Genomic DNA, 24,767 nt, shown 5'->3' with positions numbered 1-24,767 from the left:
AGATGACAAATCTTCTGCTGTCGAATCCTTCGCTAGTTTCAGCTTCATTAACACCTGAAGTTTTAAAACCCTACGATTTCCCATTCTCATCCTCAAACTCCTGACTCCATGACTCACAATACGTGACCAAGCTTCATCATCGCCCCCCCCCCCCATTAATAAATTAATAACCCCCCAATTAATCCTCTGACGACACCCCCGAGGACATCGCACTTGCCCCGAATAATTCCTGCGATAACCCCGCCTCATTGTCATTGAATAATTAAATACATAAAGGACGATTCACAGAACGAGTGCCTGAGTGATGACGGCCATGTGAGTTGATGTAAGTTAAGCAGGCGAAATACACAGGTATTAAATGCTCCCAGTCGAGGCGCGAGAGAGAAAAAACGACAGCGATTTGGCAACACTGCACATACGCTCGCGAAGAAGACAGGAGTGAAGAAGCGAGGGGGGGAAAAAAAAGAAGAAGTTGAAATGCGCAAGGTGAAACGAAATGTTACTCCAATTTGCCGTATTTTCCCCGTCGTGTTTACAATTTCTGGCGCTCCATTGTTGACAATAGCCCGACAAAAACGATTGAAAAAATAAGGCGAATGCAAATCCCCGGATGACTGAGCCATTGAGAAATGCGTTGAGTGTTTTTCTCGGTAAAAATTGGAAAGTATCGGCCGCGAGAAAGTCTCGAGCGCAAACTCTCGCCAAATCAACAGGTCTGCTCCACCAAAATAAATCGTAATTGGACTCACGTGATCGGCGAACTGCGCTGGGGTGTCGGGGTGATAGTAGATTGGATTGAGTCGAGGGTATCAGGAGTCCAGGTAGTCTTCAAGCACTTTCAGTTGCACGCTGACACACCACACATCACTGACCATAATTCACGCGACACTATTTTTTTTTTCGGGGGTTTCAGACCGGCGACACAACTGTTGACATTGGCGAACTCACGGGCGATGTAAACTGTAATCCATAGTCTGTTCACTGAGGCGGGAGTCGAGATGTCGAGGGTTGGGGATTGACGGGAGGAGATTAATTCATTAGGTGGTTGAGTGGATGGAAATAAAGGAAATTTGTAGCGCAAGGGGAGACGCGGAGGTTCGATGTGAGCGGTGCGCGTTGCCGATGAGTACTGAACGGCGGGGATTGGGCTCGCGGCCAACTGGCGTGGCTCGGTCGGCATGGAGGGGCGGGCACCAACGGGGGGAGCAGTTTTCGCGGCGACTGTACTTTTGAAACGGTTGACGCGCGGGGATTGGCGGTTTTGGCGGGAAATTCGGAGTTTGGGGCGCTGTTTTTGGTTTAGGGGCTTTCATTTCGCACAGACCACACATAGATAGGGGGGGTTGGGGTAAAACGGACACTTTTGACTTTTTTTTTAATGTTAATGACGGGCTGAAATGGCGATAAAATTTAATTTTTTTTCGCTGCAAAGAACAATTCTTTCACTTTGTGATGAGCTAAAAATTTAGAAATTGATAATTTGTTTCTGAGTTATTAGTAATTAAAACAAAAGTCTAGTGTCCATTTTACCCCGCTCTTGCCTACAACCATTTTCAATTGTCGAATTTGATAATTACATTGCGGGGAAAATGAAGAAAATCATGAAGAGGGGAGGGTAGGGTAAAATGGACACTTTTGACTTTTTTTTAAATGTTAATGACGGGCTGAAATGACGATAAAATTTAATTTTTTTTTCGCTGCAGTGAACAATTCGTTCTCTTTGTGATAAACTAAAAATTGAGAAATTGATAAATTTGTTTCTGAGTTATTAGTAATTAAAACAAAAGTCTAAAGTGTCCATTTTACCCCGCTCTTGCCTACAACCATTTTCAATTGTCGAATTTGATAATTACATTGCGGGGAAAATGAAGAAAATCATGAAGAGGGGAGGGTAGGGTGAAATGGACACTTGATTTTTTTGAAATATTCATGACGTGTTGAATCGTTCATGAAATGGAATGATTTCTCCTTGTGATGAGCTTAGAATTCAATTAATAAATCTGTTTCTGAGTTATGAATATTTAAAAAAAGTCAAATGTGTCCATTTTACCCCGCCTTCCCCTACTCAGCGTCATTAATTTGTCAAATGTAGGTATTGTTAAGCCCTATCGATCGTCATTAATTAAAATTTAGTTGATCGATTTTTTTTTATTTTCGAATTTTTTTGAAAATCACTTGTCCCAAGATAGCTAAAAAATATGTTCTGAATTGATTGAATGATGGCTTAACAAATTTGTTTGGATGTCCTTTTGGCCGAGTTCGAAGATGAAGGCGATAGCAATAATCGTTATTTTGATTAATTTGAAAATTTGCAAAAATTTTGTATTTTTTGAAAATCAGAATCCCGGGGATATCTTTGAATATCATGCTTCAAATGAACTCAATCATAGCTTAAAATGAAATCTACATGATAGAAGGAAATGATGTGCAAAATACCCATTGAGAAGGATATTGCTAATTTTTATTTAAAAAATTGCAATTTTTAAATTAATTCATCAATCTTCCTCCAAAAATAAACTTTCTAATTTTTTGTCAGATTCTTAAAATGCTTTCCAACGGTTCACTATCGAGATTCAAATTCAGTCTTGCAAAGTTTAAATGATAAAATCGTTCTAAAATGTCCGGAAAATTGCAGTCAAATGGAGCTCGAATGAAAGCTCTGATAGAATTCCATTGGATTCCCAGCGAACTTCTGTTAAATCGTATGTTGGAATCAAGGCAAAATGTGGGGAAACAATATAACAACGTTCGTTAATTTGTCACAGCTGCAACGTTTCGCTGAATATTTTAGTTTTTGCCTCAGTACTGGCTATTGAATAGTTACTTGTCTGGCACGCAAACGCCCGTGGTTCAAACCCTCCACAAGAAAAATGCACTCACTTAACATAGCATCAAACATAATTCACCACCAATCCAGCCAACTTCTCTGAAAACCAAAAACTATTAAAGGTGTGGGTAAAAAATTATGAAATCATCCTTCATTCCCAGCTTTAATTACAATGACAAAAAGTTGCAGATCAATTCCCCTCCATCAGCCAAGAAATAATCTGTGTACAATCATGATTTTCTCACCAAACGTTTTTACAATTTCCCTCCAGAACCTTCTGATTTTAAATTCCCCCCCAAGCTCAATTTTAATAAAATATTCATTTGTAAAAATTGAAAATGCTGCTCCCCCCTCCCCCCACCAATTATCGCCGTCCAAGTTTCCCAATCAATCCAATTACCCCAAAACACATTCTCCATCATCCCCATCACAATAATTCATGAGCTGAGTCCCCTCCAAAATAATCAATTACAAAATAATCAGTGATGTTCCACATGAGCGAGGTACGACGTATCACAATATTAAATCCTGCAGTTCCTTCAGGAGTTCCTCTTCCTTTTTAATTTTGTCAAGCTGATTGACCTCCAGTTGTTTCCCAACCGTCAACTGTTCCTTCAATTTAGTGATTTGTTCCAATTTGCTCTTGATCTTCTTGATCTTCTTGTTCTTCTCAGGATCGTCAGTGAGATCGGGATCGCCAGTCTTCTGCCGACCCCTCGGAGGATTCTTCAGCTGTCCATTGGTGGTGAGAGCTGCTGGCCCCTCAATCTCCTTCTTCGCCCTCTTGGCCTCTCGTTTCTTCTTGGCCTTCAACGCAGCCTTCGAGGGCTCTGACTTGACAGGTGCATCATCCTCGTCGTGCAGCTTGAAGTTTATCGTCTGACCCCTCGCCGAGGGGGGCCTGTACGCCTGCTTCGAGGGTTGGGGCTGACTAGGTGCTATTCCCTCGACAGCTTTGTAGCTAATTGTCTTCTCGGGAAATGTGGCCGAGGGGTAGACTCGCCAGAGCACCTCCCACAGCTCCTCCTGCTTGTTCCAGGGCCTCTCGTAGAGGAGGGTCCCTGTGTAGTGCCAGATCTTGAAGCCATTGGCCACCCTCAGCCGAGGGGCTGTTGTCGCTGTCATAAAGTGCTCGCCGTCTGGTGACCACTGCAGCAGAGTCGTGTCCGCTGCCTCAGCTTTAGCTATCAGTTTCCTCTTCGAGGTGTCCCAGAGCTCGATCCCTCCGCGGAGGTTGCCGAAACCACCCAGAAGGAGGATGTTACCCTGGGGGTTGTAGTAAATGCTGTTACGGTGCTTCTTGCCGAATTCGAAGACTGGCTCGCACTTCAGGTTGAAGAGAGTCGCCTTCGACGGCATCAGACCGTAGATCACACAGAATTCTGTGTTCTTCGGGGACCATTCTACTGCGTGGATTGGACCGTCGTCACCTGGTCACAATTTTTTGATTGAAACATCGATTTTTTGGTCGTGAAATTTCTTTGGGAATGAAAAAAATGTGAATGAATGAATGAATGGGATTTTTTTATCATTTTTTAATGATGGAATTGGGAACTGGGATATATTTTTCATTTTTTTCATTTTTCATAATTATTTTACTTACTTAGAGTGACCATTGCAGTCTCTCCGGACACACTGACATAGTGCAGTGCCTGTTTTCCGTAGTAAGAGCTACCAGTTTTATCCACATCCATGCTAGTTAAGATGAGGGCACTGGTGCCTTTCTGATTCCAGTGGATGTCGACTCTGTCTGCCTGGAAGAAGCTCTTGTTGGCGAGGGACTCGGTAGTTTCGAATTTTGGGTACTCGAAGAGACGAGCGAACGACGGCTCTCCAGGTTTTCCTGGAATTAATTCATCTGCATTGGAGATTCATCTGGAGATGGGGGTAAGTCCCAAAAAATTTTTCATTGGAAAATATTCAATAGAAAAAATCAATAGAACTCGATTTCTCCATTGCTTTCTTGTTTGATTTTTTTTTAATGGAAGGACAACAAAAATAAAGCGGAAAATACTTGGAAAACTCATAAAAAACCTGGGGAATTCGACAGAAAATTCGACTGGATTGCTATTGAATTTTTTAGGAAATTCTACTGATTTTTTTCTGTGAAATAGTTTCGGTTGGATAATTTTATGGGAACAAAAGTGTTATCTACCTGGTAAATAACAGATGACGTGGTAGGGAGCATCTCCAGATCCAATTCTGAATTTTCCTACCTTCGTTGATTTGAATTTATACTTCACTGTTTCGAAGTCAGCATTTTCGTAGAATGTCACGTCGTTATTTATCAGGATTCCACAGAGCTTTTCGTCGCTGGACCATTGTGGTTTCCTAGAGATAATTGTGGAATTAATGGGAGTGAACGATTAGATTTTGTATTTTTTTTTTTAGTTTTTACCAATCGCTCTGTCTTTTCTGGGTGAAACTCTTGACAAGTTCTCCATTCTCTGATCTCCATATGTGCAGTTGGGGGTTACCTTGAGGATTCGCTTGAGACACTAGAACCAAAAGACGATGAGGTAAGGCGATTTCATTTCAGAACAGAAGATTGATGAGTTTTTATAAATATTTGAAAATCTAAGAGAGATAGCAGAATTTTTGTGGAATACTTTTTTATGGAGAATTTCAAGAGCTAGAAAAAAGTTTCCTATAAATATTTTGTTATCTCTCTTAGATTCCAAGATATTACTGAAAAAATGGTAATATTACAGAAATTTAATACTGATGGCGATCCCTGGAAATTTCCCCAAAATTGTTTTAAAATTTTCTATTACTCTTCTAAAACTGTCTATTTCTCTTAAATTCCAAGAGATTCAGCAAAAAATCACCATGAATTTTAATTTTCCCCAATTACGAAACTGGAATAAAACTTGAATTGGAGAAAATTGATGATAAATTTACCAATAAAAGGTTCCCAAGTCATGAAATAATTTCCCAAGCTGGAGAACTTGATGGCGCAGACTTTGGGCTTCTGGAGGACAGCGACAATCTGCCAGGAGCTGCAGAGGGCGATTTTGACGGAGGGGCCAGATATCCAGGCGAAGTAGCGACCGTCCGGGCTGAATGTCATAGCCTTGCAGGATTTACCGTCGTCCTTCTTGAAGGACGACACCTCGATGTACGAGGGAGGGCCATTGCTCATAGCAATGCCGGTGGAACCCCGCACTGGAGGCAATTACCATCACAATTGTACAACAAATTAATCGATTATTTGAAATGGAAAATGTTGATTGACTTGAAATGGGAAGTTGGGGCCGAGGGATTGCCGTGGACAGCATCTCAAATCTCAATGGAGCAAGTTGCACGGAGAAATCAAATGAACCTAACCTAAACCCAAATGTCAACAGAGCAATCACTAATTTTTCGCTGACGATGGGGTCGAGGGTCTCGTTAAACTAATTGAGGTGAAGGTCAGGGGAATTTCTGGAAATTCGCCGGGGGGACAAGTGCGGGGGCTGGGGTATCAGATTGTTTTGATAACTCACCAGCAAGACAAGGAACAGGTAACGCCATTTTCCTTCCTCAGCTCTCACCATGCGGTGCACAGCGTCACAACCACACAACCACGTCCATCGCACGATCTCGTGGGCTTTGGGGAGGTGTGGGTTTGTTTATGTGGGGCATCGCGGACTTTTTTCGAATTATCTGTGAACTTTGACTCGGCTGTTCTGTCTGTTCCAACAATTCATCATCCCGTTGTTTATTATCCGGTAATTATCGTAATTGTGAGTTTTCCAGGGGAAAGTCGACTTTCGGCAGAATCGAATTTTTTAGCCAGGTGAACGTTGATTCCAACTATTTAAGCGNTGGGCTATCCAGAACTCTCAAAAGTATGTGGAAAAATGAAAACTGAAAAAGTTTTTTTTTTCAAATTTTCAAAGGGTCAAGAAAAAATGAAAACTGAAAAAGTTTTTTTTTTCAAATTTTCAAAGGGTCAAATTTTCCGTTTTTCCAGGGGGAAAGTCGACTTTTGCCAAAATCGAATTTTTCAGCCGGGTGAACGTCGATTCTAACTATTTAAGCGACGGGCTACTCAGAACTATCAAAAGTATGTGGAAAAAGTGAAAACTGAAAAAAAAATTTTTTCACCGGGGGCCAAAGGGCCAGATCTAGAATTTTCCCCAAAAGTCGATTTTCGCCAAAATCAAATTTTTCCGTCGAGTGATCGTTGATTCTAGGGAGCGATTTTGCTTTATGTCGACATAAAACGAGCAAAATCGTTCCCCTGCATCTACTAACGATTCCGATCCCAATGAACTGCTGAAACATTCGCAAAAAAATAGTAGCGCCAAGTGGATCGCCGCCATGACAGCAGTCGGTCGCTCCGTTGTAAACATCAGTCCCGCGAGACAATAACAGACGGCGTCTCGTGTTTACATTCTCTCAATTGTTCTCCTTCGAATGCCCTCTCACGTTTCCCACTGTTGAAGCCAGTTGAACATGTTTTGACGTGCGACTAAGATGGCGGTGTTTTTCAGTGGTAGCTCGTAATGTGGTTGTGTTAAAATTCGTTATTTTGTTGTGCTTCGGTTGTATTGAAATTGCCAGTGGAATAATGGAGGCGGGGGCCAGTGGCGGTGCGAGAACCACGAGGTTCATGATGGAGGGTGTCGGTGCCAGGGTCATCCGAGGGCCCGAATGGAAATGGGGGAAACAGGTTAGGTCACACTTCTCACGAGATTATTTTCCTTTGCACTAATTATTAATTTTTGGGGCAAAAAATTTTCATTCCGAGCTTTGTGGCTTCGATCTGGGTTCAAGAGGCCTTTTCACAACTTTTTTGACGCGGCGAGACGATTATTTGCGGGAGAGGGAGAATTTTGGAGTTTATTTACATGGGAAATCAAGTTTCATGCTTTAGTTATTTGTTGCGATTAAGTTATTATTTGTGTGAGGGTTTTGCAGTTTAGTTCGAGAACCTTTTCAGTAGTTTTTCAAGCATCAGAGGACAATTTGTTACGTGAGGATCAAAGAGAAGTTGTTTATTTACATGAGAGAATGTCTAGTGATTTATTTTTGTGAATTTTCTTCGATTATTCGTTTTAATTATTTGATAATTCATATTTTGGTTTCATAATTGAGAGCAAGACCTTTTCCATTATTATTTTAAGGTTAGGAAATATGTTTGGGTGAAGATGGAAGAGAAATAGTTTGTTTACAAGAGAGAATGCCTGAATTGATTTATTTTTATGAATTTTCATCTATTATTCATTTTTAATTATTTTATAATTCATATTTTGGTTTCATAATTCAGTTCAAGACATTTTCCATCATTATTTCAACATCAAATGGTTAGTTTTTTCTGTGAAGATGAAATAGAAATTATTTGTTTACAGAGAGAATGTCTGAATCGTCTCATTTTTTATTAATTCTCACTCTTTATCAATTCTAATTGATTGATAATTCACATTCTGGTGTTATAATTTAGTTCGAGACAATGAAATAGAAATTGTTTACCTACATAAAATACTCATTGAATTGATCAATTTTTACGAATTTTTATTCATTATCGATTTTAATTATCAAATAATTCGCTTTTTGTTTCCCTAAGAGTTTCAAAAACTCTGTTCACCATTCTTTGAGCCTCAAAAGACGATTTTATAATTCTTGTTTCATTCTTCATTTTATTTTTCATCGTCTGAATTTATCTACTAAAAACCAAAAATTTGTTCCTCAGGATGGGGGAGAGGGACATGTGGGGACTGTCAGGAATTTCGAGTCCCCAGAGGAAGTTGTCGTGGTCTGGGACAACGGCACAGCAGCGAATTACAGGTGCTCAGGAGCATTTGATCTTCGTGTGCTCGATTCAGCCACGACTGGTGTGAAACACGATGGCACAATGTGTGACACCTGTCGCCAGCAGCCCATCTTTGGCATCAGGTGGAAGTGCGCTGAGTGTGGCAACTACGACTTGTGCTCTATTTGTTATCACGGGGACAAGCATCATCTCAGGCACAGGTTCTACAGGATCGCGACTCCAGGGAGCGAGAGAGTCCTGCTGGAGCCCAGGAGGAAGAGTAAAAAGGTATTTTGGGGAGTTTTTGAGGATGTGGAGTAAAACATCCCGTGGAATGTTGATTTATCTGGGTTGTGAGGGGGTTTAAGATAAAATGTCATAAGACATTTTATGTAGAAAATTTAATTCTCCACAGAAATGTTCTTATAGCATTTTCTCCTAGAGCCATTAATTAACGAGATATCTACTAAATTAATGAAGGGAATCTACAATGCCGAATTCAAAGAAATTTACATGTTGTTAATTACCTAATTATCTTGGTGATGCGTGGATTTAAGGTAAAATGTGAGAGGACATTTTTTGTCGGAAATTTAATTCTCTAGAAATAAGTTCTTATGATATTTCGTCCTAAAACCACTCGTTTTTGAGATAACGAACCATTTAACAAAATGGAAATGAGAGTTTTCGCCCCATAACATCCATTATTAATTCCTGAATGATTTATTCTTCTAGATTGCCATCAGAGGTATCTTCCCAGGTGCTAGAGTAGTCAGAGGTGTTGACTGGCAGTGGGAGGATCAGGACGGTGGTAATGGCCGTCGAGGCAAAGTCAATGAGATCCAGGACTGGTCAGCAGCCAGTCCTCGTTCGGCTGCCTACGTTATTTGGGATAATGGGGCTAAGAATCTGTATCGTGTGGGATTCGAGGGCATGGCTGACCTGAAAGTTGTCAATGATGCTAAAGGGCAGACTGTTTATCGAGACCATTTGCCATTGCTGGGGGAGCAAGGGCCAGGGAGGACTGGTCCTCATGGATTACAAATTGGGGATCAGGTGAGTCATTAATCAATGAAATTTTCAATTCGTGTGCATTTTTTTTTCGTTATTTTTATTGATATTATGAATTGAGGATTCAATTTATTTAATGAATTAAATAAATTTTTCAAAAAAATTTGTAAATTTATTCTTATTTTTATTGAATAAATTCATTAATTCATTTGATAAGTTTATCATTTAACCATTGAGTTCGTTTTAAAAAATCCTTTTTAATGGAAATGACTCAGAAAATTTCTTCTTACAATTTTTTTAATCTCACGAAAGAATGTTTTAATTAATTCAAAAAACTCGAGAGCTAAAAAATAAATGAAATGTCTCGAAAATTAATGAATTAATGAATAATTAATAAAATATCTCCATTTTCTCAACTCTGCTATTCCCCAAATTTTGAAAAATTTTGGAATTGTAAAGAATAGGTCTCGTTTTAGTGTCGAAAAATAATATTTTTATTTTGTCAACAGGTTAATGTAGACCTGGAGCTGGAAATAGTTCAGTCCCTCCAGCATGGCCATGGCAGCTGGACAGATGGAATGTTCGAGTGCCTGGGGACAACTGGAATTGTTGTCAGCATAGATGAGGATCATGACATCGTTGTTTCGTACCCAAGTGGCAACCGTTGGACATTCAACCCAGCTGTTCTGTCCAAAGTACAGACCCCAGTGCCTGTCACTACCTCCACATCTGACAATCAAACATTTGCTGTTGGTGATCTAGTTCAAATTTGCAATGACCTTGAGAAAATTAAGCTGCTGCAGAGGGGACATGGCGAGTGGGCGGAAGCCATGGCACCTGTGAGTTGTATTATTTTATATTATTTAGTTATTTTTTGGCCATTTTACTTTCAACTTGACGAATTTTTGGGTTTTTTGAATCTATAATTTATTGGTTTTTAGATATTGGGAATAAATTTCTTCATTTTTCATGTTTACTTATTTTACAAAAGACGTTTCCTCTAATTCGTGATGGATTTTTTTTACATTTATGACATTTAAAAATGAATAACAACCAGTTGCGAACATTTTTACAATTTATCTCTCTAAAATTGGTATTTTACTTTGAACTTCTCGAATTTTTGTGTTTTTTGAATTCATAATTTATAGTTTTTTAGACATTGGGAATAAATTTATTCATTTTTCGTATTTGTTTCATTTTTAATTTCTTGATTTTTTTTTTTCAGACACTTGGAAAAATTGGTAGAGTCCAGCAAATTTATCACGATGGAGACTTGAAAGTCGAAGTCTGCAGTACCTCGTGGACATACAATCCCCAGGCCATTATCAAAGTTGCCAGTAGTGATGGGAGTGTCCCAGGAAATAGCAATGGTGGTGAGTTTTGATGAATAATCTCTTGTGTTTATTTTTTAAGAATTTTCATTCATAAAAAAAATCGAGAGATAACAGTCGTCATTTTTTTCAACAATTGAGTCCATGAAAAAATGTGAAGAAGCATTTTTTAATTGGATTTCTAATTATTCTTTAAATTTCAAGTCAATTAAATTTCAATTCAATTTAAATTTAATTACCATTTTAATTGACATTTTAAATATCAAAGACAAATGTGAAAAAATATTTTCTGTTTGAGATGACATTTTCTAAGAAATTTCGCCTCATGTTTTATCATAAAACTGATGGTTTTGGAGTTTTAAAAATTTTCCTGAGAGTAAAAAATTTTTTTTAAGCGTTGAATGTCGAATTAATGAAAAAAATTTATTTGTTTGTTTCAGAACGGTTGTCTGCACTGTTGAAGAAATTATTTGAGACTCACGTCTCTGGGGATGTTAACGAGGAGCTGGTTAAGTCAGCAGCTAATGGCGATGCTGCCAAGTGCGAGGAATGCCTCAAACGTCTTGATGCTGACGTCAATGGGGTTTTTGCTGGGCATACAGCACTGCAGGCAGCGAGTCACAATGGACATCTCGATGTCATCAAGATTCTGCTGCGGTATAAAGCAGATGTGGAAATTGAAGTGAGTTTTATCCCAGATAAAATGATTTTTTGCTATTTTTTGTAATTTAATTGAATAATTTGATGATCTCCATTCAATTTTCTTTTTAAAAAATGTGTGGAATAACTTGAACTGTTGCCATTATCGAGAATTTAGACTTCTTATGGTGAATGATGACCAATGACGAATTCATTTTTCACCTCAAAAACAATTCGATTTCTTGAACCATCCAAAGTACTTGTATATCTCAAATTCCATAATTCTTATTATTTCACTTCTCCTCAGGACAAAGATGGCGATCGTGCTGTGCATCACGCAGCCTTTGGTGATGAATCAGGTGTAATGGCCCTAGTTGCTGGTGCTGGAGCTGATTTAAATGCCCGAAATAAACGACGCCAGACAGCTCTTCACATTGCTGTAAATAAAGGTCATGCAGGCGTTGTTCGTACGCTACTGGAGCTAGGCTGTCATCCGAGTCTTCAGGTAAGTGCAAGTAATAGTCACAACCACTCAATAATTCGTCATCTGTGTGTTAAACATTCACAGAATTTTCCCAAAAATGATGACAAAATTTCTGGGATAATTCATAATTACGGAGTTGCTTAAACATTTCACATGCACATTACTCTTTTCCAAAAAGTTTTGTGAGAGGGAAAATTTAATCTAAGTGCTGTTTGAAAGTGAACTCTGTTTTTGGAGAGTTTCGTGGGGGAGTAAGAGCAGTGAGATCCAGCGGTTTTAGCTACCCCCACCCCCTCCGCCTCAACCTCCACCTCAACATGCCTGAATTAGCGTTAATTCACGTTTGTTAGGGAGCAATATCTCCTCATTTGCAGGAGTCTTAATTAATCCAGTTATCTGGCCTGGGGATTTCACGAATTCCACCTGTGTTGTTATATGAGTGTCATGGGGGTGTATTTGTGCACGTGGTGTGCATAATCAAGACACACGTATCTCGTACATTTTGGTGGGGAATTGTTGGGTCGACCACTTTGGGTTATTTCAATGAGAGATTAGGGGGATTTTTGGGGTTTGTCGGGTGGTTTTGTGCATCTGTTTCTATTCAATGTTTTTAGGCCCTTTCGATATTCCTGCTTTCAATTAATTGTTTATAGTCATTCTCATTGCAAAAGGCAATACGATCGGTGAGAATCATATGTCGCAATTAAATGATTTGTTCATGTTATAATTCCTGCACTCACTGAATAAGATTTCAATCATAATTGCAATTCAATTCCTTGTAGAACACAGTTTGGAGTGTGAATTTCTGGAATTCAATGTTTGTCATGTTGTATTTGGATATTAATATTATTTGTTCAAAGTGAAAAAATCGATCATCATTTTCACTATATTGCATTCACATTCTCCTATCATTAACGTCAAAAATGTGAGATAATCTCATTATTCTAGCTATTAATTCTAATCAACTTTGTTCGAAGAAAACCTTAGTAAACGCAATATTAAGAAAGTTGAATTATTCTATTTTCCTCTGATCAAAATTATTTGGACAAGTGAAATGGTATTCAATTCTCTTTTGATATTGCCATTGCCATTTTTTCAAAGAAAGAATTACAAAGCTTCCACTCCGAAGCAAAAATATCTAAATATAGTAGAAAATTAAAAAAAACGTTACACTGCACATTTTGATTTACGTTAATTGCTAATTTATACAATTTTCCCTGCTTATGATACCACGAATGCAATATTTAACTTGTTCAATTGCTTCGCTGTCTCGCCCACCATGATTTGCAACTATTGCTTATTGTTCCTCTCCTCCACCCCCCCGAGCAATGTATGCGCTCGTAAATTCCATGCCTCATGTCCCTTAAATTTTCCCTCATATTCCCTACAAACTTTTAAAAAAATTTCAATTCTAGTTTATACGATTTTTTCGTTATTTTCGGGGCGATGTATTTGGGGAGTTGAATCACGTGCGAAAATCGATCGAGGGGACCGAGGAATTGTCATGAGTATCACGAGTTTATTTTCTGGGTGTGGGAGACTGGTACCGAACGCCAATGAGGATTAATCACACAGTGGGACAAACGAGCGAGTCTCGTTTCTTTTCGGAGAACTGGACAACTCAATCTTTTTCGACAATGTTTTATGTTTCACCTAGTTTGTTTCATCGTTTCGGGACTGCAGATGTCCGGTTGTTCAAAAGTTTAAACTAGGAATTGTGACCCTTGAGACCCGAATTTTCCTAGTGGTTTTTAGGGTTTAGAAAGGGTTTGAATAGCCCTTGCGACCCTTTAATCAGGGCTTGAAAAGGGTTTAAAGAGCCCTTTTGGTTCATTCAAGGGGTTTTAAAGAGCTTTTCGACTCTTCAATAAGGGGTTAAGGTTCAAATAGCCGTTTCGGCTTTTCAACAACAGTTTAAAAAGGGCTTGAAGACCCCTTTTGACCTTCAATTGGGGTCTAACAAGGGTTTAAAGACCCTTTTTGACCTCCAACAGGGTTAAAGACAGGCTTAAAGACCCTCAGGGTTTAAAAAAGCTTCAAAGATCCCTCTTGACCCTTTAACAAGTTCTTAAAGAGGGTTTGAAGAACCCTTTCGACCCTTTGAAGAGAGTTTCAAGAAGATTTACAAAAGGTTTAAAGAGCCCTTGATCTTCCGCCAGGGGTTAACGAGGGGTTAAGAGCCTGTTCGATCCTTTAACAAGTTCTCAAAAGGGCTTAAAGAGCCCTTGCGATCCTTGCGGCCCTCAATACCAAGAGACTATCCTTTATCTCCGAGCTGATCGGCTCAATCTTTTTCAACGTTTCATCCAGTTACATTTCATCGCTTCAGAATCCTTTAGATAACATCAGGTCATTCCAAACTCTGACCGGAAATTCCATGTGATTTGTTGGTCATTCTAGAGACACTGTTCCGAGATGATTCTGATAGAGTAGATGGTCGTCAATTTCATGTGTTCATCTTGCTGTAGCTAGGCAATGTCGAACATTTTATGGTTTTCCCCACGTATATGGCACACCAGTATAAATCACATGAACGTGGGGGCGGGGGAGGGGGGGGTGATGAGGGGTCGAGAGAGGGTGGGGGGGAGGAAATAATGTATTCGTTGAAGTTTCAGGACATTACCGTTGTGACATTGTCGTTAAAATGGTAGTTGATGGTGAGAAAGGGGTGGAGAGTACCTCTATTACCAATCCAATATCCAAGTGAGGGTTATATGGCACAGGGAATGTGTCTCACATGGATACGGTATCATCTCAGGGCCATCGATGTGTCTATAAACCATATCTGCTGACAGCGACTGTATTTTTCGACAAAAGTTACGTCTGGGGAGAATACATTGTGCAGAAAGTTAAAGAGCATTGGGTAGACAGGGGGAGGGGGGGAGATGTTTTTGGGGTGGGGTTTTATTCAGGGGTGGATTTACGCATGGATCGTAATTTTAACATACTGGGGTGGTCAGCAGAAAAGGACTGAGTCCTGTATTGGGGGAGGTTGTGACAATATTTTATGCTTCTTTGGAATTTGTTTTTTTTTTTTTTTTTTTTTTTTTTTTTTTTTTTTTTTTGTGAATGAAGACTTGGATTTGGCTGGATGAGAGGGTCCTCTTGCTTAATCTCGGTTAGCAATGAAATTCTTGAGACTTAACGACACTTTGTTGATGGTTATTTAGGACAAGTAAAATTGAAAATGTAATTGTCAAAGTATTTCTGACGAATTGTCTTCATCTTAATCTTGGTCAGACTAGGGAGTAGCAGCTTTTTGGTCATCTAGCTTCTTGATTTTACCCAGATGTCCGAAATGAGCCCTCCCAATGCAGAATTTCCACTAAAAACTCCCTCCACCCGTACAAATTCCCTCCCCAATCATCACGAACCCCAATTCAATAGTTAATTTAATGTCTCAAGTCTTCGGTATATACGTAGCAGTGTTGATGTGATACTTCAGATGTTAAAGTAAATTGAATGTACGTTTGATAAAACTTGAGAACCACTGTCTAGTGGAATCCACTGGAAATAGGATCGAGGGGGTTTGGCTGAAATAACAATGGTATCAGAAGGCAAAGTATTACGAACCGATCCCAGTGTGCTTTCTATAGCCCTCCCCTTCAGTCCCTCTTCTCAGGGTATATCAACTCAATACCCTTTTCTTACCGCACTATTTCCTATACCAGGGTGTGCTTGGTCGAACGCTAAAACTAATACTCTTTCGATAGTAACTCCAGTACTAGCTCCAACGATTCGTATAGCTCGGTGGAATAGGGAGACTGGAGAGAACAAGACCAATGTAATTACTTTCGAATGGCGATTTAACGCATCAACCTCCACCAAGGCAAAAGACCCCTCTATATCGTGTAGATTCGTTGTCTGTGTCTGTTGGGGATTTTCGTCCATTTTACAGTGAACACCATCGATCCTTTAACAAATTTGCGTAAATACTGGAGATAGCTAACGGGAGACAGTCACTTTTGAATTTCCCATGGGATTCTTGGTGCCGTTGGTTCTTTTGTCAAACGAGAATTTCGATTTTGCTTTTAACTTACGTACGGCGTCATGGGATGGACATCAAAATTGCTTTGTTTTTCGTGGTGATGCATCGGGAGAGGTGACAATTAATGGAGGAATTTTAGAAAATAAAATGAATTATTTTTATTTCGGGGAACTTCCGTATGACCCTCATCTTTCTTATTCTGAGCCCTGTGACCCTTAATTTCACCCTCGTGACCCTTAAACTGATTTTTGTGACGAAATGACAGAATAAACAATTTTTTTTTTCACCTGGGGCCAAAGTTTCATGCAAAATCGTATTTTTTTGTAAAAAATTGAAAAAAAAATTTTTCACCTAGGGCTAAAGTGTTATAAAATCCCTCTGAAAAAATAGTGGTAGATTGAAATTATTCAAGATAATGGCAGTGTTTTCCTCAATTGTGCAATCTTAATTTCGAGTACCAAATTTTGCTCACCAGAAGTCGATTTAAGTTTCCATAAACCAGAGAGAAATGAATGAATCAACGAATTTTAAAGTGAATGGATGAATTAATGAATTTAAAAATGAACGAATGAATTAATGAATGATCAACAGAGATGTTTTTTTTTTTTACGTCAATTTGTCCAATGAATTTGCAGCAATCTCTCTTCTCCATTTACCGTACGTGAACGTGGACTTTAATGTGATCAATTAAATTGTGCAGATTCCCATGGCATTGATTGTCCGTTAGAATAGCCGAGCGGACAAACCGATAGAACGAGTTGAATGTATTGGTTTGCCAAGCAAAGCCCACGTTTCACACGCACATGCCCCCCCCCCCACGAAAAGCTCTCCTTTAACGTTACGATGTAGTATAAAGCTGGCACAGTGGGTTATAGCCGCAGTTTTAACAGCAATTCCCCTCCGGGATCCGTTGGATGTAGGCCACCAAGAGTCAACGTCCCACAGTCTACTCATTTTTTTACGAGTAATTTCACGTTCTTTTTTTTTTGCTTCTTACTCCCTCCAATTCTTCACATTTTACATCTCGTCCGGTCAGGGTAATCAAACGTTCGTGGTAATAAAAAAATTGTCGTGTTGAAAAGTTCATTCCCCATTAGATCCCGAAATTGATCGTGAAGGGACGACTCTTGTCTTTAGACAAAAGGATAATTCTTGGTTTTTATGGAGATTTTCGTCATCTGTCAGCTGAACTAACTGAAGATGAATCATTAAACCTCAAGATATTTTTCACGCGTTTAACGACGAGACTTTAGACCATGAAAATGTTCACAGGTTGAGTCTGCACAGGTAGCTAGATAACCCATTGATCCACTGGGAGACAACTTCTGACAGTCTACTCATTTTTTAACGATTAATTCTACGTTTTTTTTTCTTCTTACTCCTTTCAATTCTTCATTCATCACATTTTACATCTCGTACGGTCAGTAGTAAAAATGAAAGAAACGTGAATTTGTTTTATATCGAAATATCTCAAAACTGACCGCTAATCCTCAATTCTGATTGGTCAATGAATCACGTGAAGTAGTCGGTGAAAAAAATTCCCGATATTTTCAAATTCTTCAAATGCCAAAATTTTTTTCTGCCTCAGATTTATCATTTTTTCATGTGTGAAGTTTATCTTTGTATCGAAACATATCTAAATTGCCTAATTGTTGATCATGAGAAAACAGTATTTCTAAATTTTTTTAACTCAAATTATTCTTCACTTTCCAAATTTTAATTTTTTCATATTTATCATACGCAAAAGTGATCAATTCTTGCTTCTCACATTTTTATACATAAATTCTAAACTCTCCAAAATTCATGAAAATTCTTCGGATTCCCAAGTAATTCGAGAAAAATCTTTGAAGATCTACGATTATCTGGAGAACTGTGAAATTTTCCGAAGAATTCAAAAAATTTTGTCAGTTTTCTAGGAAATCAATTCATAACCCTCCCCTCATTTTTCAACAATTACAGATTTCAATCAGATTATTTTAAAAAGTGAAAAAAAAAGAATTAATCGAAGATTAAAAATTATTCGCTGATGTTTCGCTCTTCATTCTCTTAATTCTCTTCAAGTCATTATTATATTTATAATAAATTCGAACGAATAGATAAGCGCACAGGTCTAGTAATAAAAAATCTCGTGTTGAAAACTCCATTCCCCATCAGATCCCTAAATTGATCGTGAAGGGACGACTCTTGTCTTTAGACAAAAGATTAATTCTTGGTCTTTATGGAGATTTTCGTCATCTGTCAGGTGAACCAACTGAAGATGAATCATTAAACCTCAAGATATTTTCCCCTGATGCTGGAGTTGATACTGACGTAGGACTCGACGTCTTGCCCACACGTTTTACGACACACATAAGAATATTCAAAAGTTGAGTATGCATAGGTAGTTAGATAGCTTCTTGATCCTTCTGGTGAGGTACCTCCAGGCTTCATGGGCAATTTTACGAGACTTTAATGTAAGAGAGCTTCTGGTACAAGCACGATATTATCTCCAAGGTTTGTTCGTAAAATATTTCCACGAGTTATAAAATCCACGAGTAGCTCGAGGTGGTGGAGGAGACATTCCGCGAGTGAACCGAAAGACGCCCTTTGTCGAGTTTACTTACATTCTATACCCAGTGTATACGACTTTCTGCGTTGTAACTTTTATGAACGCATATTGTGCATATACAGTCGCAGATAAATGCTCTTGGTTTGGCCGACGAGAGCGGAGGGAGTGAGGGAGGGAAAAATTTTGAGAGCAGGGGCCCCGAATCTGTAAATTATTTCGGGCGTCGACGAAAGTGGAACGACAAATTTTTAACGCCAGTTTCTTGAACATGAACTCATGTTTTATTGAAACTTTAATGAAATTCCCAATTTCCCAATTTACTTGAATTTTCTATTCATTTGAAGTTTAAAAATTTATTCACCTGAATTTTTCCGAACTGTTTGCATTTTCAGGGAAAATTAATTCATGAGAAAAAATTGAATTGATTTATGGGGAAAACAATCATGAAATTTTAGATTTTACTGAATATTTCATGAAATTTCAGTTTTCTCTCCACATTCGATGAAAATTATATATTTACCGGAATTTTTCAATTTGCATTTATTTTCATGAAATAATACAATTGAAATTTACAATTTCCCTTCACTATTCCACAAATTTTTTATTAAAAAATCCTCAAGCGGAAAAATTTAATCACTTTAACAGAAAAAAATTATGAGATTTCATATTTCACTGAAACCTCAATGAAATCAATATATTCCCCAAATTTTGTTCGATTTGCATTCATTTTCACGAAATAATTGAACAAAAACTTACAATCACCATTAATTATTCCATAAAATTTTGAACAATGTTGAATAATTTTGAATTTCAACTGAAATGTGCTGAAAAAATTTGAAGAAGTGTACGATCATTTACTAAAGTTCTGAAACAATCTGAACATCCTATGTATTTTGTTTCAGAACTTTAGTAAACGAGTATTACCAATTATCGTCTCGAAAAAAAAAAAAACAATGTGATGGCATTAGTATTGATGCCCAATACCCCAGGAGACGATGTCAAGGCTTCATGATTTTTCAATTCCCGATTCTTTTGTCGTTGGGTACATCATTACCTCGAGTAAACTCAAATGTTTTGCTCAAGTAATAGCATTGGGTCCTCAAGCTCCACTTGAAAGGAACGACCGAGAGGCCGTTGTACGGCCCCAGGCGGATTCACCAAGAAAGATGCTCTTTCCATTTGTCTACATGATAGATCCGGTGCTTGCTTACCTCCACCTATTTTTGTCTCTTTGCAAAAACCTAATACTTGAACTATCGGATGAGGGGGACAAAAAGCCCTAGGTACATCTGGATCCTCATGCCCTCTTTTTCCCTCGTGCTTTTAGGATTTTTATTTTTACTTTCCCCTCGATAATTTGTGGAGAATTGGATTTATTCGCCGGGAAGAGGGGAATTTACGATTGATAATTTATTTTGTTAAGGAGAAGATATAAAGGTCGAGAAAATGGAAAGGACGTTCAGAGGAATGGCCAGAGGTAATCTGCAGTGGCCAGGCGACTTTTAGGAGGAATTTACGATTCTGAGGGGTTGCGCTCGGTCATAAATAGTTTATTCTGGTCAACAAATATAAATGTCGCGGGCTCATGATAGGGATTATAAATTTTTTCAGTGAATTGATTAAATTGAGGGGCCACGTCTCGTTTTGAAGATTTTTGAAAAATCTGGAAATGAAAAAAAATTGGGAAATTTCGCTCTGCGGTTGCTGAATTATTGACAGTTAAAGCAGGTCATCTTTTTTTTCTAGAAAATTGAGACGAAAAAATGAGAGGAGAATATTGCACTCGAAATTAATGTGAAGGGTAAAGTAATGGGCAAAAAGATCACGATTTTTTTTATAGAAAAAATGTTTAAACTATTTTTAGAATTTTTTTTTCAATGGGAAATCGCTGAATTGAGGATATTCAAGTATTCGCATTATGAATCCAACCATTCTCAATCATTAAATTTGTTAATTAAATTGGGTGAAAATAATTTGAACATTCAGTGTCATTAAAGAATTATTTTTTTTAAACAATTCAGTAGCGAAGTGGTAAAACGGTTCAAGTCGACTTATCCCCCAGTTGCGTTTTTGAGGAATATTTCTGAATCTAAGAGAGATAGCGAGATTTTCGTAATTACATTTGTTGTAGCTCTCAATTGGCTCTATAAAAAAGGTTATATTAAAAATTTTGTTATCTCCCTTAGATTCCGGGATATTAGTGAAAACTGGCCAATAGTCAAAATGGACTTGAACCGTTTTACCATTTCGTCGCTGAATGTTAATTTTTTACAATAAAAAAAAAATTTCTTTTTGAATATTTCTCTCCGTGCACGTCACACACTTCGTAATGTCCCCTAAAATTAGTCAGAAGTGAGAAATTATTTCCGTACCGCAATTTTTTTTATTTCCATTAATGTGACAAAGCAGTGAAATTGTGTAATCTCAACAAAAGGTGGATTAATGTTCTCTTTAATGCGCGAGTTAGTGCAAGCCTTGGGGCGAATCCCTTGCGGTCTCTTTATACCATTAGCCCTCCCGCCCCTCTCTCCCTCCCTCCCTCCCTCCCTTCCGCTCCCACACATGCTCCACTCGCAAGCGTAAATTTCACCAGAAACTTTGTCTTGGTAAGAATTTACAGTACCACTGGGACGCGTGTCCATTGCATCCAGCGTGTACCAAAGCTAAATGAACCTGGGTTACAGCTTACGCTCAGGACTTTTTCTCAAGACAGTTTTTGTTTGCGGGAGGGGGCGCGGTAGGGGACAGGGGGAGGGTAAGACGAAGGAGATGGATGAGAGTTTCATTTGGTGGATGAGTGCGAGATTGGATTGAAAAGCGTAAACTAGTGACGGGTTGAGGGCTTTTTTTTAGAAGGAATGAGATTGAACATTGTCTATTACCGGATAAATTGACTTGTCAACTCAATCTTGAAATGCACTTGTGCATTTTACACGGGAAATCAATAGGGAGGGATTGGGAGCGGGTATTTGTTTTTTATTCCGGTGGTTTATTGCCCGGGAAATCGAGGGGAAAATGAAAAATTGAGAGGGGGGGGGGAGTTGTATGGAGTTTACGGGATTGGTGGGGGTGCTGGGGGGTTTGTTGACTCCGGATTATCGAGATTTTTTATGATTTTGTGGAGGGAATGAAATTTTGTAATTTTTTCATTTGAGGCCAACGATGTCATGTGTTTATTACAAGTAGGTCTGGGCGCGCGCTTGTCTATTCGTTGGGAAAATGAAGAAAGCGAATTTATTGAACTTCATATAATCATAGATGTTTTATAAATATTGATAATGACTTGAAGAGAATTAAGAGAATGAAGGGTGAAACATCAATGAATAATTTTTAATCTTCGATTATATCTGAAAAAAAATCTGAAAGTTTACTTTTGCAAATAATTAATTTTCAAACAAAATTTCAAACAAAAAGTTTAAATAATTTGAATTATTTATTTATAAACAATGAATGTTAAAAAAAAATGGTTCTTTGCAAGATGTAATAAATGTAAATTTTTCTTACGCAATTTAATTGACAAATTTGATGATTGAAAATGGTTGAATCAATAATGTGGTCTGTACTAAATTATAAAAAATACTCGGATATCCTCAAGACCCTTAGAAGTAAATGATCGATCCACCTTTGGTATTTATACGACGATTCGATCGTCTTGAATCAGTTTTTTCCCGACTGATATCGCGGATTGGACTAATACCGGAGTAGATGACTCCGGTCATCACCCCCTCATCCCTGACAAAGGCATTTCAACCTCCCCCGGCAATCCTCAGCGAAATCTCCCCCGCGATTCTCATCCCGAGCAAATCCTAGTTAACGCCAGTATGCTCCTTTCGCACGTTTCAACTCTCCTCGCAAAGCACAGTCCAGTGAATTCGAAAAGACGGAGAGAGAGAGAGCGAGAGAGAGAGAGAGAGCGAGCGAAAGCTCGGATATTTTGTTAAAGAGGTTCCCAGCCGTTGCACAGGGGCTTAGTAGGTAATCGTCAGCATAACCGTTACCACCTCTTCCACATCTATATTCCAGGAGCACAGCCGGGAAAATCTCGCGCGGTTATACCTTGACTATTATCTAATCCGAATGGGGACGGGAAGTTTTTAGAAATCAAGCCGGTTCATTTGGATTAGGTGAGGCTATCACATTTCCGGTTGAATTTCCAAGTTGAAAATTTTCGGCTTCATTCACTCGTAGGGATCGCAGGGGTCACAGGGGAGAAGAAACGAATTCGGAAATTATTGGAATTTCAAATGTCAATATGTTCTCGAACGAATGGAGAAAGTAAGGCGGTTTTCACGAGTGCAATTGTCCACATCATTTAGGTCAGAGGAAAATAGAATAATTCAACTTTCTTAATATTCCGTTTACTGAGGTTTTCATCGAACAAAGTTGATTAGAATTAATAGCTAGAATTATGAGATTATCTCACATTTTTGACGTTAAGGATAGGAGAATGTGAATGCAATATAGGGAAAATGATGATCGATTTTTTCACTTTTAACAAATAATATTAATATCCAAATACAAAATGTCTGATATGAATGAAAATAAGCTGTGACTCAATATTCCAAATGAAGTTTTAATTTTTAATTTTGTGCTGATAACACGAGATGACAATATTCTAAGCACGGAATTATATTGATGAGATGAACAACAGATTAATTGAATTACAATGTCAACTAACTAAAAATTGATAACAGTGTCCTCGCACTTTTACCAGAGTATCAACAAACATTGAATTCCAGAAATTCACACTCCAAAGTGTGTTCCACAAGAAACTGAATTGCAATTATGATTAAAATCTTATTCAGTGAGCGCAGGAATTAGAATATGAACAAATCATCTATTGTATGATTACAATTCACTGAAAAAAAAATCTCGAATCTGAGAGGAAAAAGACCGCAATGAAAGGGCACCAACAGCCGCCAGTTATCATTAAAAAAATGTTTCATGTCTTCAAGAAGAAATCGTGAACATCTGTTCAACCAAGAAACAATAATAACATAACGAAACAAATTCTCAAATTGTTGAGATTTTAATTTCCACCACGTTCTCATAATTTTTACTCCCCATAACTTTTTCATGATCCTCGTGTTTGAGATCACCTCAATGTAATTGTCATAAAAAATTGTTTCATATCTCGTAAAAAAAAAAAAATAGTGAACATTTGTTCAGCCGTCATCCAATTACGACATCTTCTGATTAGCATTCACCAACTTTAACCCGAGGCAATACTAATATAAAGACAAAAGTTTATCATTCGCAGTTAGGGAGATAATTCAAAACTAGCAAGTACCCAAAACCATTACCCAACTGGTTTGGCGGAGAGGCTGGGGGTTTACAGCCTCTAATTAGTCGTCTTGTCTCCTGCATCCTTCATCCTCCTCTCGATGGGTTTTCCACCGGCAGACGGCGATGGTAACAGCCCCCTCAGCCCAAGAGTTGTCATTTTTTGTGAAAATTGGTTCAGACCTTTTTTCCTCATCTCTCTCTCCCTCTCTCTCCGCCCCTCGGACCATCCGCTCGCCTCTTCTTGTCATTTCAGAGTTGCTACGTGTGTCTTATCCCCTGGAATAATCCGCCAGGCGCACATCAGATATATCAGAGAAAATTGCATTTCCGAATGCACTCATTCGGAAGTGCCGTCCAATCTAGCCTCGGCTTCTTTTCCTTCAACGGTTGTATGGCATTCTCTGGACTTCTTTCGCATCCCTCCTTTAGGAGGAACTATTTCGAATGTGCATCCTTCCGAACTACAATCCCAGCTCGAATTTACCGGCTTATTTTTTTTCAAAGGTTGGGGCACAATGAAATCCAAGTAGATGGGTTTATCTGAGAGTCAAATTTGTCGAGTCTTAATCCTCGAGGATTGGTGCATTCTCGGAGAGGTTTTATGGATCTCTTGGGGACGAGGAGTGGGTGAAGTGAAGGCTGAGAGGGTAGTTGAAAAAATGGTGTCTTGAATTGAGTCACTTTTGTCTCAAAATTTAAGTCATTTTTAGTGTCTGAATCAAAACTGAAAAAATGTTTTTTTATTTAAAGATTTGTTACTTTCATCGATTTCTCGTTGCAAAAGGCAATACGACCGATGAGAAACATATGTTGCAAGTTATCAGTTGTTAAATTTTCATATTACAATACACTATTGGGTTCCCTACAGGCAGATGGACGGCTCAGAATTGCGTTTTTCCACTTCCTACACCCTATACAA

The 24,767-nt window shown here is 38.4% G+C and overlaps 3 protein-coding genes across 9 annotated transcripts in view; 1 reads left to right on the top strand and 2 right to left on the bottom strand.

Annotated features, from left to right (window-relative positions):
- Positions 1-1,110, bottom strand: part of LOC107048295 (afadin) — a 60,699-nt gene extending 59,589 nt beyond the window's left edge. For all 6 annotated transcript variants that reach the window (XM_015271403.1, XM_015271404.1, XM_015271408.1 and 3 more), the window contains exon 1: positions 750-1,110. The gene's annotated coding sequence lies outside the window, so the exon portion shown is untranslated. The remainder of the gene's footprint in view (positions 1-749) is intronic.
- Positions 1,111-2,971: 1,861 nt separating this feature from the next.
- On the bottom strand, positions 2,972-6,394 carry LOC107048220 (eukaryotic translation initiation factor 2A). The gene is made up of 6 exons (XM_015271294.2): positions 6,313-6,394; positions 5,729-5,992; positions 5,226-5,325; positions 4,983-5,158; positions 4,431-4,670; positions 2,972-4,257 (listed from the first exon to the last, which is right to left on the bottom strand). The coding sequence occupies exons 1-6, from the start codon at positions 6,338-6,340 to the stop codon at positions 3,341-3,343; spliced, it is 1,725 nt and encodes a 574-aa protein (XP_015126780.1). The 5' UTR covers positions 6,341-6,394; the 3' UTR covers positions 2,972-3,340.
- An 881-nt stretch (positions 6,395-7,275) lies between these two features.
- LOC107048255 (E3 ubiquitin-protein ligase MIB1) overlaps positions 7,276-24,767 on the top strand; it is a 175,963-nt gene continuing 158,471 nt past the window's right edge. For both annotated transcript variants that reach the window (XM_015271336.1, XM_015271335.1), the window contains exons 1-7: positions 7,276-7,484; positions 8,505-8,852; positions 9,297-9,617; positions 10,082-10,411; positions 10,798-10,945; positions 11,344-11,585; positions 11,850-12,047. In XM_015271336.1, coding sequence (XP_015126822.1) covers positions 7,383-7,484; positions 8,505-8,852; positions 9,297-9,617; positions 10,082-10,411; positions 10,798-10,945; positions 11,344-11,585; positions 11,850-12,047 — 1,689 coding nt within the window. In that variant the 5' untranslated portion in view covers positions 7,276-7,382. The remainder of the gene's footprint in view (positions 7,485-8,504; positions 8,853-9,296; positions 9,618-10,081; positions 10,412-10,797; positions 10,946-11,343; positions 11,586-11,849; positions 12,048-24,767) is intronic.

The sequence above is a fragment of the Diachasma alloeum genome, unplaced genomic scaffold (assembly GCF_001412515.2).
Source record: "Diachasma alloeum isolate Michigan unplaced genomic scaffold, Dall2.0 Dall_scaffold_00186, whole genome shotgun sequence".
NCBI lineage: Eukaryota > Metazoa > Arthropoda > Insecta > Hymenoptera > Braconidae > Diachasma > Diachasma alloeum.
The sequence above is the reverse complement of the archived record's forward strand: the minus strand, read 5'-3'. Positions and strand labels throughout refer to the sequence as shown.